The sequence below is a fragment of the Melospiza georgiana genome, chromosome 21, assembly GCF_028018845.1.
Source record: "Melospiza georgiana isolate bMelGeo1 chromosome 21, bMelGeo1.pri, whole genome shotgun sequence".
Classification (NCBI taxonomy): domain Eukaryota; kingdom Metazoa; phylum Chordata; class Aves; order Passeriformes; family Passerellidae; genus Melospiza; species Melospiza georgiana.
Genome location: NC_080450.1, coordinates 195,454 through 210,038, shown reverse-complemented (window position 1 = coordinate 210,038; position 14,585 = coordinate 195,454). Strand labels below are relative to the sequence as shown.

At 40.7% G+C, this 14,585-nt stretch overlaps 1 protein-coding gene across 1 annotated transcript in view; it reads right to left on the bottom strand.

Annotated features, from left to right (window-relative positions):
- The window catches only part of FASN (fatty acid synthase), a 41,641-nt gene that overhangs the window by 8,790 nt on the left and 18,266 nt on the right, over positions 1–14,585 (bottom strand). The window contains exons 15-33 of the mRNA XM_058038541.1: positions 13,069–13,184; positions 12,452–12,627; positions 11,910–12,101; positions 11,548–11,628; positions 11,264–11,449; positions 10,783–10,962; positions 10,351–10,554; positions 8,813–9,123; positions 8,272–8,661; positions 6,381–6,545; positions 6,061–6,179; positions 5,802–5,956; positions 5,263–5,466; positions 4,111–4,261; positions 3,416–3,594; positions 2,754–2,873; positions 2,491–2,613; positions 1,461–1,684; positions 942–1,143 (exon numbers count right to left, since the gene is read on the bottom strand). Of these exons, the coding sequence (XP_057894524.1) occupies positions 942–1,143; positions 1,461–1,684; positions 2,491–2,613; positions 2,754–2,873; positions 3,416–3,594; positions 4,111–4,261; positions 5,263–5,466; positions 5,802–5,956; positions 6,061–6,179; positions 6,381–6,545; positions 8,272–8,661; positions 8,813–9,123; positions 10,351–10,554; positions 10,783–10,962; positions 11,264–11,449; positions 11,548–11,628; positions 11,910–12,101; positions 12,452–12,627; positions 13,069–13,184 (3,478 nt within the window). The remainder of the gene's footprint in view (positions 1–941; positions 1,144–1,460; positions 1,685–2,490; positions 2,614–2,753; positions 2,874–3,415; positions 3,595–4,110; positions 4,262–5,262; positions 5,467–5,801; positions 5,957–6,060; positions 6,180–6,380; positions 6,546–8,271; positions 8,662–8,812; positions 9,124–10,350; positions 10,555–10,782; positions 10,963–11,263; positions 11,450–11,547; positions 11,629–11,909; positions 12,102–12,451; positions 12,628–13,068; positions 13,185–14,585) is intronic.

Genomic DNA, 14,585 nt, shown 5'->3' with positions numbered 1-14,585 from the left:
TAAATAATTCCTGATTCAGCTATGAGATAAAAATTGTACAAAATTTCAACAGCAGCTAGAAATCATTTGAATTTCAGAAATTCTACATAGATAAAGTGGAGAACAGCACTGGGAGAACCTAAGGGCTGGGGTGGTGGTGGGAGGAAGGAAGGAAAAAAACAAACAACTGTGAAGAGAAATTAACAAAAATTTGGGTACTGAGATAGGGAAAACTGGTTAGATTAGAGCAAAGCAACAGATTATAGTAGCACAACCAGAAATTGAAAATTTGTATTTTATCAATGGGTTTGTACACACAAGTGGTGTGATTGTGAACTTGCCAAAAGAAAGAATAAACCTGTAGAGACAGAGAGGATTTGAGTTATGAGTGAATTTGTATGAGGAAATACTGAAGACTATCACTGATAAATCTCAATGCTGCCACTGTAATCAAACTAATGCCTTAAATCTGAGTAAAAATGTTTATGCATGCTATCAGATAGTAAGGTTCATCTTTACAGATGAGCTATCTAAGGAGCAAGAGTGAGCATCCACATATGAGGAACAAAGTATCTTTAACAAGGAGTTTTTAGGCCCTTCCTTGTGGCATGTGATCTAACATACTACAGCCAGTGGACAAGTCAGTGAGGTAGCCAGACTTTGCAGAGGGCATAAAGATAAAAGAAAGGCTACAGAAAAAACCCTGTATAAGAGAGAAAATGGGTTGATAGCAATAGGAAGCATAAAAGGGGGAAAGTAGTAATTGGAATAAAAGGTCAAGCGAAAAGATTGTTCCTCCTTTACAATAAAGGAGACAACAGCTTGAAATGAGATAATACAGGAAAGAGAAGAGATCAAGACATGATTAGTCACCAACAGGACCCTTAAAATGGAGAGAAACTACAAACTGAGGTCTGTTGAAAGGCAGTCATATTCCCTGCTCCCTTACAATTTTTGCTTACCAGTTCGTATGCCAGAACGAGATGTCAGTATAATTTTCTGTGCTCCTCTCTCAACTAGCCACTGTGCCAACTCCAGCCCAAATCCTCCCAGGCCCCCTGTGATGATGTAGGACTTCGTAGGTGGACAGGAGGTTCGGGAGATTGCAGAGATTTTAACTGGTTCAGACTTTCTTAAAGGATACTCCTTTTCCTCTTCTTGGACCTTCCCCCACAAAAAAAAACAACCAACCAAGAACCAGAAACAACACACACACACGCAAAAAAGAAGGTAGTTACAATTAGATAATCAGATACATAATGCATTTCTTATCTTTTCATGCTATGCTACTTCAGTCAATAGGAATGGACCTTGTAGAATAAGTGCCAGACTTGACAGTTACAATTGTGACAGTGTCAGCAGTAAAAACTGACCCTGTGCTGCCCTACTCATAGACATTCAACTCAAAATGGATCAAAATACCCAACAGTCACCAGAGGATGGCCAGACGTATCAGAGAATCAAAATCATTATTGCATTACCTTGATGATAACTTTGCCAATATGTTTTCCTTGTGCCATGAATCTGAAGGCAGCTTCTACCTCTTCTTTGTTGAAGACCGAACTCCTCAGGGGCTTTACTACACCATCTCTTATGCCTTTCTTCAACAGCTCTGATACTACTTCCCACTCTTGGTTTCCCTCATCAAATATTGAATCTAGTAGGATCCCATGAAATGCCACATTTTTGAGGAAGAGAGACATTCCTAGAAAAAGCAACTTAGTTATGATCTGATGCTGCTGACATCTCAAAATGGAGCCTACCCTCTGCTTCAGAAACATTTCTGGGCAGGTTACAGGAGTAAAGCAGTCAGATGCTTGAATTCTACATTTTCCAAACTCATTCTTGCAGATATTCTCCAATTCATAACATTATGTTGTTCTCTTACAAGCAGACCAGTTTCACAGAAATGCAACTCCAAAAAATTGTGTGTTGAGAGGACAAGCTATATCATGGTCAGTCTGATATTAAAAAGAACAGTTTTTGTCTAGTGACAGCTGAGTTAGAGTCCCAGGAGAGCTATAATCCTGCATACATCATGTCTACCTCCACAGGAGACTCTTCCTCATAGCAAGGTTTTCCAATATGATAGGATTTTTGAAATTTAATTAGAATACGGAAGCAGGCTGTCAACGCTATATGCAATCATTCTACAACAGGAGAACATTGCTGTAATTTTTCATTGACACATCACCTTACAAAATTCAAAAATTTTTTCCCATAGCAGAGAAATCAGGGTTATCTTGCCCTGTGCCTTCAAAACTGGTAGATGCTGTTGACTGCCTTGAGGGACAAGAGGCCTTGCAGAGGGGTCTGGATAGACTGGAACACCAAGCAATCATAAGTGATACAAAATTTAACAAATGTCAGTTGTGCACCTGAGCCCTACTAACACCAGACATAAGTATAAATTTTGGGGAGGCTGGAGAGCTGTCCTGCAGAAAAGGGCACATGTGGTGCTGGGCAGGAGCTAAAACCTAATGAGAGGTGCTTTTCAATGCCCCATCTTACCAAGCTGACTGTTGTTAGATAGATCAAATTTGCCTATTTCCAAGAAGCGGCCATGTCGAGCAAGACAACGCAAACTGGCTTGCAGCTTCTCTTCTGCCAAGGAATTTAACACGAGGTTGACACCTGCAATGAAATGAGAAGCACCTACTTAACTCTGCTGAGAGCCTAACCCTGTCTTCTAGTGACTCATATTGTCTTTAGAATGCACAACTGATAATGTGGCTTAGCTGACAAAAAAAGGAAAAATATTTATTGAACTTCACCTTTTCCATTGGTAACTCGAAGTATATGTTGCTCAAATGCAGTATCTCTGGAGCTGGAAAAGCTATTAGCATCTAGCTGTGGAAATCTTGCTTGGAGATACTTACGTTTCTCAGCGGAACCTGGAAGTAGAAGACAGGTTGAAAGATGTCACTAATTTGATTTTTATGATGAAACAGCCCATTTTCCACTGCACATCTTTCCCCCAAGGACTGTAAATCTAAGAAGCCATCTCCAAGCTTTCAGTCTCTCAAGATGTCAGACTCTAGAACAAAGGCTGTCTGGTTGCTACTGCTCATTTATGAGATAGAGCAAGGACCAGAAACAGATGAGAGCCTTTCAATTGACAGGCTCCAATTTGATCCATGTTACTAAATGTAAAATGAGGAAGCCATGCTCTTCTTCCAGGCTTTTGATTATATAATGTACAGAGACAGATAAATTTGACTGTGCTGTGGAATTTTCAAGCACAGAGTCAGTAGCTGTATTTACTATGTAACCAGTTCTCAGCCTGAAACTAGATCAAAGCTACAGCAGATCACATTGGGAGGGGAATAAGTATATACCTAAATAGGTATATATATTTCTGTATGTGTACACACACATGCTTCCTCTATTAGCTATAATCTCTCTCTCCCCATGACTTTGGGCCCTCAGTACTCACCTACAGTAGTAAAGACACGGCAGCCCATGCTCAGGGCAATGGCAATGGCTGCTTGGCCCACACCTCCTGAGCCAGAGTGAATCAGGACACTCTCACCCTTCTTCATACCACCTCGAACCACCAAAGCATAATAAGCAGTGGCATAAACCACAGGCACTGAAGCGGCTTCTTCCAGAGTCCTAAAGAGCAAAGTGGAAGGAAGTATCTTTAACCTTGGGAAAGACTACTAGATTCTCCTGATGAAATCTGCCTTTCTCCAACAGAAAGGTTCCACTGCTGAGATAGATAAGAAAGTGTTAAGATAAGATAGATAGAAAACATAGATAAGAAAGCGTCAATCATACAGCAGACTACCACAGCTGCCAAACACAGACAGGTTTCATTATTCTGCAAAAATATTTCACTAACTAACCAGTAACATAACAAACACCGATATCCCAGAGTATCCTGAAACATGTGAAGCTAAGAGCCCAAAAAAGATGAGAACCTTGTGTAAGCCACTGTACAAAAACCAGTGCTGCTGAACTCCTGCAGTGAATCTAATGCAAAATTCTACAGTTTCTTGGCACACTCTAACCCTGTTAACATTTGACAGAGATGAATCTAGCCATTGTGCAGCACTCAGGTTTGATCAGAGCTGTCGTCAGCCTCAGGCAGGAAGGCAAATCTTAACCAGAAAACAGAAGCTGACCTACCAGTTTTCAGGCACCTCCCATAGAAACCTTTTTTCACAGTCTACCACTGTGGCCAGCCCCTTTGCTGGCAGCAATCCCATTACTCTTCTTCCAGCCGTGTCCCGTCCTGAGAACTCCATGCCCAGCATGCACTGCTGCAAAGCCCAGTTACCTGAAAGAACATTAACACCCTTTACAAAAAAAGAAAATTATCTTCTAAAATTCCTATTCTACAGCAGCAGACCCTGAAAGTCTAAACCTCTGAGATTTGTCTCTTCTGTACACAGTTCATGAATTGTCATAGTTAATGGCTCACTGCAAGAGTAGAGGAAAAGGACTTGGTCTCATTAAATCATGAGCACTTATCCTTGATGACATTGCATTAGTTTCCAGTTTTCATCTGAGAAATGTCATGAAAACACCTTGTTTCAGAGGCAATTCTGTCCCTCAGAAAAAGAATTGTATATAAACTATAAAGATGATCACCGCAAAATATGAATTTTTGATAATTCATGTTTTAGGCAGACACTTATGTCAGTCATAGAATCATAGAATGGCTTGTGTTGGAAGAGACCTTAAAGATCATCTACTTCCAACCTTCTGCCATGCACAGAGGCAACTTTCATTATGCCAAGTGGTTCAGCCATGAAGGAAACCCAGCCCTACTCAAATCACTAAATTTTAACATGCTCCATCCCCTCTCTTTTAAATACATATTTTAAAACCATTTCATACACATTACATTAATTTTTAACTCGCTATGAAGTTAGTACTACCTCCATTTCGTAAACAGGCAATTACTTCATCGTGCATTTTTCCTCCCTGAAATTCAAGCGCGTCCATCAGCATGGCAAAAGGCAACTTCGACATTCTCACCTTGGTATTTACCATGCCCATCTCTGGAACCTCTATCAACATATTTTATCTCACATTTGGTATCTGTGCAATGTGGCAAGCAACACTTCTCAGAGCATAGTTTGTTAATTGGAAAAAAATGGAACTGTAACTGGAAGTAGAACTTGGGAACCTTTTGGTGTACAGCCCTGCAGCACAGTTGTACTTCCTTCTCAAAAGCATGCTTTCTGGCATACAGTCTAGCCAGTGCATAACTAACAATCAAGAGATTAATTCTAGAACCACAATACATATCCTTTTAGTGTAACATTAACTCACCAGGGATAGCATCTGGAGAAAGCTTCCCCGTGGCCAGCATAATGTCCCGGAAGTTGAGAGATGCGTAATAGACTTTGCAGAGTAAAACATTGGGATCAGTTGTGTGGAAGTGTCGAAGTGGGGAGACAATCCAGCGAAGAGATGAGAGATCTCCACGAGTTAGCACATTCACATAGGCATATTCTGTCAGCTCCTGAGGTTGTGCTGCAGAAGAAGGAACAGTAAGAACTTAGACATATTAACAAAGGTACGTGCTTTCCAAAACGAGTAAACTCCTTGTGCAATTTCTACCTCCTTCTCCATTTGCTATCCTGAGAGCCCTTTCTTGCTTTGCAATACTACTGATGCCCTAAATAGCCTATCCCTTCTAGCACCACAATGTTCTACTGTTCACTTTGAGCTGAAACAGAAGAATTATAAATTGTTAATTAAAAATAATAATAAAAGGTAACCATAGGAACAATAGCTACTCATTTTCTATTCAAAGTTCATTCAGATTCAAGGCCTTGCAAGTGATCCTCAGCTCTCAAAGACTGTACCTTGCTGCAATGTAAGATGCCTGAAGGAGCCCCACTTTCCATCACGATACACATTCATCACCAGGTCCTTCTGAACAATCTTCTGCATCTCCAGAGAGGAAAGACTTGTGGGTGGGACAGCAGATGAAGGGCTCAAGTTGGAAATGAACACACACCTGAAGACAAGAGTTGTCATTTTGTTTATTTTGCTATAGGTCTGAGAAGAAGCTAACACAAATATCTCATCTCCCAAATGTGACTCAAAGGCATGCTCGCGTACCTGATTCGGTGGCCTTCTGCTTCAAGGCGAAGGCAGTTCACCATTCCCAAAATTCCTGAGTTCGCACAACTGGTGGCAGTCAACCACACAGGCTTCTCTGATGGGTCAGCCAAGATCTCCTACAGGACAAACCCCAAACTGTTTTACCAGGAACTGCAAATAAAATAGCCCTCATATCCTTGTCAGAGATTAGTAACTTCTATTTTAGTAAAAGTAACTGAACACACACACGCACATTCTTCTTTGAACACTACTAAATATCTCATTCAGAAAGTATAATGATTTGGAAATTCAGATACCTAGGACACAAGAATTCTCACCTTTAAGGATTCAACCCACTTAAAGTTCGTCTCATCTACTGGCAGAAAAACAGGTGTTTTGACAGGAGCTTGCCGACGACACAGGAAAATAACTGAGCCAAAGAATGACTTCTTTGTGGCAACAAGATTCAATGAAGCTTTGCTGAATAAGTCCTCCCACTGTGCCTGTCAAAACAGGCAAAGCAACAAAATTAACAGCAAAATCAAGTCAATTTTTCTTGCTTTTTCTTGAAAACTTGCTCTGTATTGTCACAGTACAAATACAGGTTTGATTAACATAACAATGTTTTATCCACATCTAGACTACTCCTTCTTCCCTAAAGGATCTTCCAAAAGTAGGAGTACAAATACCTCAAAGTCCAAGTTAGGCAACCAGTCTTAGCACACTAGAAGATGTGCAAGAAACAAAAACCTGAGCTGTAACCATACCACCAAATTCCACAGTGTATTTGAATGTGTCTACGACCCTATGTCACATAAGCCCTGTTTGCACAGAGATGGGGAGAAGCACCCATATGTCTAAGTTACACTGAAATGGCATTTCAGGAAAATAAAAGAATGTAAATGCATGTCTGGCATATCCAGAAACACTTGAGGATTACTATCTGAATGAAATAAAGATGAATGCAGTCTCTCAGAAAAGCATCCATTTGCTTTTCCTATGCCAGGCACAAACCAGCAGAAGGTTTTTACAGTGTGATCCCTTATATCAAGGTCCAAAGACAGTGTCTGTATCTAGAAAACTTTGAGAACTATGTAAGTCCTGCACACTCTTGCCTGGCTTGTATAATTTCCTTCAGAGAAGGAACATTCAAGGGACAGATATCTTCTCCCAGGGATTTGCTAATACCAGGCTACTGATACTAATGACAAATTTCTGGTTTTTGTTATTGGTAGCATCTCAGTGCCTTCTCTTTATCCTCCTGTTCACCGGGAAAGATTCACAGCAAAGAACTTAACCTTTCTTCTCAAATCCCCTTGAAAAAATGTATTCAGGAAGGGCTAGAATCCATGTAATTGCAAAATTCAAAATACAACAACCCCACCCCAGAATTATAAACAAAACCCAAACTCTTGGAAGCGCTATTCTCTTCTTTTTCTAAAAGAAGAGAGCTGAGAGGCTGCATCCCCTCAAATCAGGAAAAATAGGTAAGTTCAGTAGAGGTGCATTTTTCCATTACTGCTGGGTCTAACAGATGTCAAGAGAAGATGATGCCCCAGTTTCCACCCTTACCCTTGCCTTTCACTCTCCTCCTCTTGCACCAGCTTTGGCATTAGTTTATCTGTATGTTATACTGGTTGGAAGATACAATGCTGACACTCTTCTCTCCCTCCTCCAGCTTCTCAGGGCTTATTATACTGTATCTCATTATGGGATCAGATAACATAGGGAAGAGGAAAGGAAGAAAAGAAAAATACAAGAGAAAAGCCTTCCTTCTGGGAGGACCTTAACATTAGAAGAAATTACTAGCTTGTAAAATCGCACTCTAAGCAGCAGTATCAAAAGTAAGAGAGATAGTCTGATACCGAAGCATTTCAGGATTCTACAGTGGTAGAGCTGTACCCCACCCAGCAACATGATTTTAACAATAAAGGAATTGTCCTGGCCAGTGTTTTCATACAGATTGGACAGATGTACAAAAGATAATTAATAATTTTCAGTGCATTAAGAAAGGCTTTCCTGATTGAACCTACAGTTTACTCTCTCAACCTAATATGTAGTAATTTGCAAGTCCTCTCTTCTTAAGAAGTGTTCATTAGATATTTCTGTAGAAGTCCTCAATGGAAAGGCATGCAAGCAATGCCTACTACACATTTACCATCAGGGCATCTACAAGCAGCAGACTCAGACTATCCATGGTGAAAGTATTTGTCCTTCCAAGAGGCTTACCTCACTTAGGAAGCTGTGTTTCTGCTGCAGATCTGGGCTTGTAAGGAAACTGACAATTTCTCCAAGGGTTTCTCCCTTAAGAAGAGTATGTAGCAAAACAAACCCTCCTTCTTTCACAGCAGCTGCCAAATTAGAGAGTATTTCAGTGGTATTCACTAAAACACTTGTTGAACAGTTGTATACCACCAGGTCAGCATTGGTCAGATTTCCAGAGGGAGGGCTAGATGGATCCCACCGGCTAGAGACAACACCAGCATCTTGTAGCTCTGTTTCAACAGCTGAAAGGTTTTCCAGGATGCAGTCAGTGGCAATGTAGTCCAGCTGCAACAGGGGCTGAGCATTCAGAATACTTTTCACACGAGAGAACAGTTGTCCACTTCCTGCATTAGCCTGTGAGAAAAAGAAGGGGAAGGAAAAGCAGAAACCAAATCAAAACATGACTGATATCCAGAATTATAACCAGAACAACAGCAGTATGTAATCAGGTTACTGGAAGGCCTAGAAACACTAGCTACAGTCCCATCCCAGGCTTCCAACTAACCTCTATTATCTTCATCCTATGACTGATCATGTTCTCCAATGCCACATCCAGGCAAGTCCTCAACTCTGCAGAATCCAGCAATCCACTGAGAAGAGGGTCATTTCGGAAGTGCATTTTCTCTCGAATCACAACTTGTTGCAGCTCAGAATGGAGGTTTCCATTCAGTTCCAGACGGCAGATCTCAGCGAGGATATGATGAAGGCCCTTTTGTGTGGACGAGGACCCCGTAGCAGCCACTGCATTTTCTACTCCAGGGATGACTAATTTGACCCCATGCACTGCCACCTTAGACTGTAACTTCTGGATCAGACCTATGGAATAGAAGGGAGAAATGAAAGAAAGAGGCAAGATTTTCCAAGAATTCTTTTCCTCCTTGCCTCCATTTGCTACACCAGCTGATCAGCACCACATATTACAGCATCATATTACAGCATCCTATATCATTAGCCCAGACACACAGATACAGTGCAGCCTCTTACATTCACATAATTATGTATTGTGCAGTAGTTGCCCCAAATAAGTAGGCTTTGTAGTCAAACAAACTACACCCCCACAATTACCTGTGGTAAGACTGACTAAAGAGGGCAACTAACAGAAAACTTTTGATTGATTTAGGGAGCTGTGGTGGAAAATTTTAAGTTTCTGAAGATACAAATATACTAAAATGCCCTTTTGCTTTATAAACTGATGGGAAATAGTTAATCCTGACTGAGGATCAGGAACTGGATTACAAAAAATAAAATATTCCCACCACAGCCTAGAAAAAATATGCTCTGGGGACAGTATTTGGATGCTGCAGGGGAAAACTAAGGAGAAAAAAAAAAGGAAATCTTTAGAATTTATTGTCAAATCTAAGGATAAGCATGAAGACACTCTACCAATACAGAATGAAAAAAATTATTCTCTCAAGATGAAGCAAAATTCATCACTAGAGTAAAAATTTTTTTTAAAAGTAACATTTTTCTCTGTGATGAAAAGGCACTTAACGTGATTAGTTTAGTGGATGTCTCCCCATCAAAAAACAATATATTTAGCTACCAGTTTCACAACAGACTGAACTGCTCCTATTCTATTCTTGTGGCAAACAATTCCTTTGATGTGTGCCTCACTACATCATTTTCCCTGTTTGGATATGTGCCTGCAGTCAAAGTGCCTATCGTAGCAGTTCACAAGGAAAAACAAACCAAGGTTAAAAACTCACTTAAGTAAGCTCTCCTGTCAGTGTCTAAAGCAACTAGGTTGGATTTCTCCTTAAAGATGATTTGTGTCTCTCTGCTTGCAGAAGGGGTTGTGCCATCTAACACCACATCTGACTGTTATAGAAGGAAAGATGTCCCTCTTCATGGCTTTTACTCTTTCTCACATTCTAGAGAGCTCAAGCAGAACTAGCTTTTAGCTTCCAGCAATCATACAGAGAACCCTTGCTGAAGTCTTCTACAGAGACCAATATTTAATATCTTGGATGTTCTGAAGGAGTATTCAGCTTCTCTCTGGCTAGAAGACTCTCCTAGTATGACAAGAAAGCAATCTCACTCTACCTTTGCATTGCTCCAGATAGGCATGAAGATGGGCACTTGAAGACAAACAGCTACTCTCAGTGTAGGGCACAAAGCAGAATTTTTCCAGGGTGGGAGGTATCTGTTCCTGCTGTCGCCGTGGTGCCACAGAAGCATGAAGACCATTGATCTGAACGCCTCCTGCTTTAAGGCTATCAAGACAGCGGTCCACAACAACTTCCAAAGCTGAAAGTCAGGAAAGAAATGTAAGTTGGGAAACAAAAACATATTTTGTTCAGGGTGATTTGATGAACAGTGCTATGAGGGACTCTTTCATAGAGAGGTTACAGAGTTGCAGAAGAGCTTGGAGACTAAGAGGACCCTCTCATCAAAATTCATCCTACTACTTCAGAATTCACACATTCACCCAGTAGTCAAAGCAACCAGCAGAAGTTCAAGCATGAGAGACATTACCTTCTATATTGTCCTGGTATTGGCACACCTGCTCACGATGCAGCACTGGATCAATACAGACCGAGCGAATCCTCGTGGGTAAGCGCAGACTGCGGCCAGTCTCAGGTAAGATCAGCATATGCAGCAGAGTGTCAAGGAAGGTCACCCAGTTCCCATTCCACAGAACTTTCCCTGCAGTTGCTGCAGAAGAGGAAGAGAAAGCCTCACTATTTCATCATTCATCAGATGCTAGAATGTCACTGCTTATTTAATGCTAAGTTTGGTGTATGTACCCAGCTTCCCCTGTAAATTCCACCACACAGTTCTACACTGGAAAGAACAGCTTTCTCAATGCTCTTTGTTGTTCTCTCCTATCACACAAAGTATAATTACCTCACAAGGCACAGTCAGGTGAACTGTTATAATACAAATGGTATTAAAAGTCATCATTATTAAAAGTCATCATTATGATACCCTGTGCTTCTTTTGAAAGGAAATTTACCTTCACTGTTGCATTCTAGAACACCCTGGAAAGTTGGTCCATAATTATATCCACGCAGATGCAGCTCTTGATAAATGTCATCTTTCAAGAGCCCAGGCTTTGAGCTCCTGTCTGCTTGAGTCCGAAGGCCATCTGTCTGGTTACGGAAATTGTTCTGAGCAGTGTCTTCCAGGAGCGAAATCTTCCCTGAAGGGCACAGTAACAAGAATAATGATCATTACCATTATTTATAAATAATGGATTTACTAAGATTGTACATATACACTTATATTTCCTTCACTTACCACTGACAGCCAGATTCCCATTTCCTGATACCTCAAAGCAGCGGGAAGCAGGCATAAGTCTTACTTCCAGCTGTACTGATCCTGCAAGAAACATTGAGGAAGACAGGAGGTCATTTATCTCTACCATTCTCAAGCAGAACTTTTTCCTTCACTATCGCTAAACTTACTACTCACAACAGGTAATAAGACAACCATAATGCATACTGCTTGACTATGTGAACCCATTCCTTTGCTCAGTCATGCTGCACTCCTCTTTAGTCTCTCTCCTGCATTCCTCCTCACTTTTCCCATGCATTCCTTTCCTTCCACTCCCTCCATCTTCACTACACAGTTGTGCAGTTATATCAGCACTCCTCACTCACCCTTTTTGGGAATGATAGTTGCCTGATGAATTGTGACATCTTCGAATGTAACAGCCACTTCGTCCATAGCTACACCAAGAGACCGCGCCAGTGTTCGCCAAGCCAGCACCAGGTACCCAGTTGCAGGGTACAAAACTCTGCCATCAATGCAGTGACCAATCAAGTAGTGGTCAGGAGAGTCAGGACTCACATCTGTCAAACAACCAAGAGAAAAAGAAAAATAATAAAAACACTAACAAAGAGGTTTTCCCCCTCAATATCCACAAGATGCTCTAGTTTCCCCAACTATCCTGCCTGACAATATGAAGCCCTTAAAATTACTCTTAGTCTAAAGCAACAGAGGTTCCTGGTTTGTTCATGTTCTCTCATCCCATTTCAGAAACAGATAAAGGTTTTTGTCAATCCAAACCAAACATTTAAGCTTCAGAGGATGGCTTCCAGGATGCTGTTTTGAGTATTCTATTCTTACTATTACAAAAGGAAACACACAGGTAAAGCAGGAAAGTGAAAAACAAATAACAGACCCCAAATGAGCAACACACCAATATTGTAGACTGAAGCAGATGCAGAGCCTTTGGAACCTGCTGGAAAGTCTTCAGCTGTTGGAACATCCCAGTCCTGACTGTGGTCCCATTTGATGCATGGAGAAATAAGAGGTGTTCCCACAGGGACAGGGTATTCCATGGATGGGAACAAGTTATTTCCAAGAACATTTATCCTAAAAAGACAAAAATAATCAAGACATGGAGAAGGGACAGGAAGAAAAAGTAAGGAAAAAAAATTGGTTATAATACTTAAGAGGTCAGGCAGTAATTGGTCTCAAACTCCATGTCAGATGTACCATGAACACTTACTGCAGCCAAATTTATAATTAACAGTTTATAAGATGCAAAATTTATTTCCAGAAGCTAGTGTCAGGTTCCTAGGCCTTTAAAATGGGACTTCTCTTTAGAAGGCACCTTCCCTGACCAAGCAGTCTCTAACCCACAGGAACACTTCACAAGTGAGCATGCTAAGTATGTAAAGCACAAATGCACATCCCATTTATTTCAAGGTTTCTTGAAGGAGTGTTTGATTCCATATGAAGACATGTATATTGGAGATGAGACCTGAATTCCCTTCTGTTATCCCACTTACCCTCCTCCCCATGTCTCCTTACCCAGTTAAATGAATCTTGCCAATCTGTGTTAGGAAGAACTCCAAATTATTTTGGTGATCTTTCTTCATCAAAGGCAGAATGGTGCAAGTTGGTTTCAAAGTTCTCTTCAAGATAGCCTGGTCAAGCAGAATCCATAAATCACTGGTGGAAGGCATTACTTACTACTTTGTCTCTGAATTTTTGTCTATAGTGTCCAAACCACTTATGCATCTGTGCCAAGAGTTCAGTGCTAGCTGCTGGCACAAACACCACTTTAACAGGGAAGAGTACCCTTCCAGCAACCCTAGCTGTTGCACATCTAATGAAGCAGAACCTACACAATATTAATGTAATTCTGCCAAAACACTCCCAAGTAGACTGTGAGGTAAAACCACAACCTGCACTTGAAAAACTGCTAAGTCACCGTCTCATGCCTCCCACTTGCACACACTCCCTTGCCAGGAGCAGCACCTTATGGTCTGAAGTATCCTAGAGCATCTTTCAAGCATAAGCTATTAGACCAAAAAACTCAGCCTTGAACACCTGACCCAATTTTTATCTTCTCTTCAATTTGATCCCATGGTCTTTACATGAGAAAATCAGGATACTTTCAAACACAGACAATGAAGTCTTAGTCACTTGCATTAGAGTCCAAAATTGTTCAATGATTTCAACATGAGGCATAAAGTCTCTATCGAAAAAATATATGCCCAATTTTAAAACAGTACTCCTGATTCTCCCTTCAAATCACTTTCAAAGCATAAGACTAACATGACATAGTAAAAATACACTGGGCTGAAACTAAGAAGCACTGTGTAACTATTAATCTTGATCATGAGTAATTATTATTCTTCCTAAGACTTCTCCTCTTGCGTGCCACTGACCAAATAAAAAAGACAGTCCTTGAGACTTAAGAGACACAGACAAGACCACACCACTGATCCTGAGGAGCAAGTGTTTCCCAATGCACCTCATGTTCTGCACTCTCTACTATGGAGCTAATTCCACGAGAATCAATTTTGATAGGGCGGGGAGAAAAGAATAATGATCTGATCTCATTAGAGAAAGGAGTTTAAGAAGAAAGTAAGCTTCTGTGGTTTCAGTCTACTTGGTCTAGGAGAAGAGGGGAAAACACCACTGTTATCCACCACCTCTTAAGACAAAACCTCAACCCAAATTCAGAGTACAGATGGTAAAAGATTTTTTTTTATAGAGAAGGTCTGTTAATTCTTTGCATGTCTCACTCCACCATAAATTTTGTACAGACTCTCCCTTAGATCCAAACAATGAAATGCTTTCCTTACTCATTATATGCAGTTCAGAAAGCTGGCTATCAGTTATCTGAAGCACATAGGAACAAATAGCAGCAGTAATGTGAATTTCTGGGTAAGGAAGTGGTAGTGTGTTAGGGATTTTTTTTATTTTTTTATTTTTAATATTAACATACACCACCCCCTAAAAAATCATGAAGAAACAAACAAAAAACCAAGCATTAAAACTGGGAAAAGCTCAGAAGTACTGAAGGAAACAAGTACTCT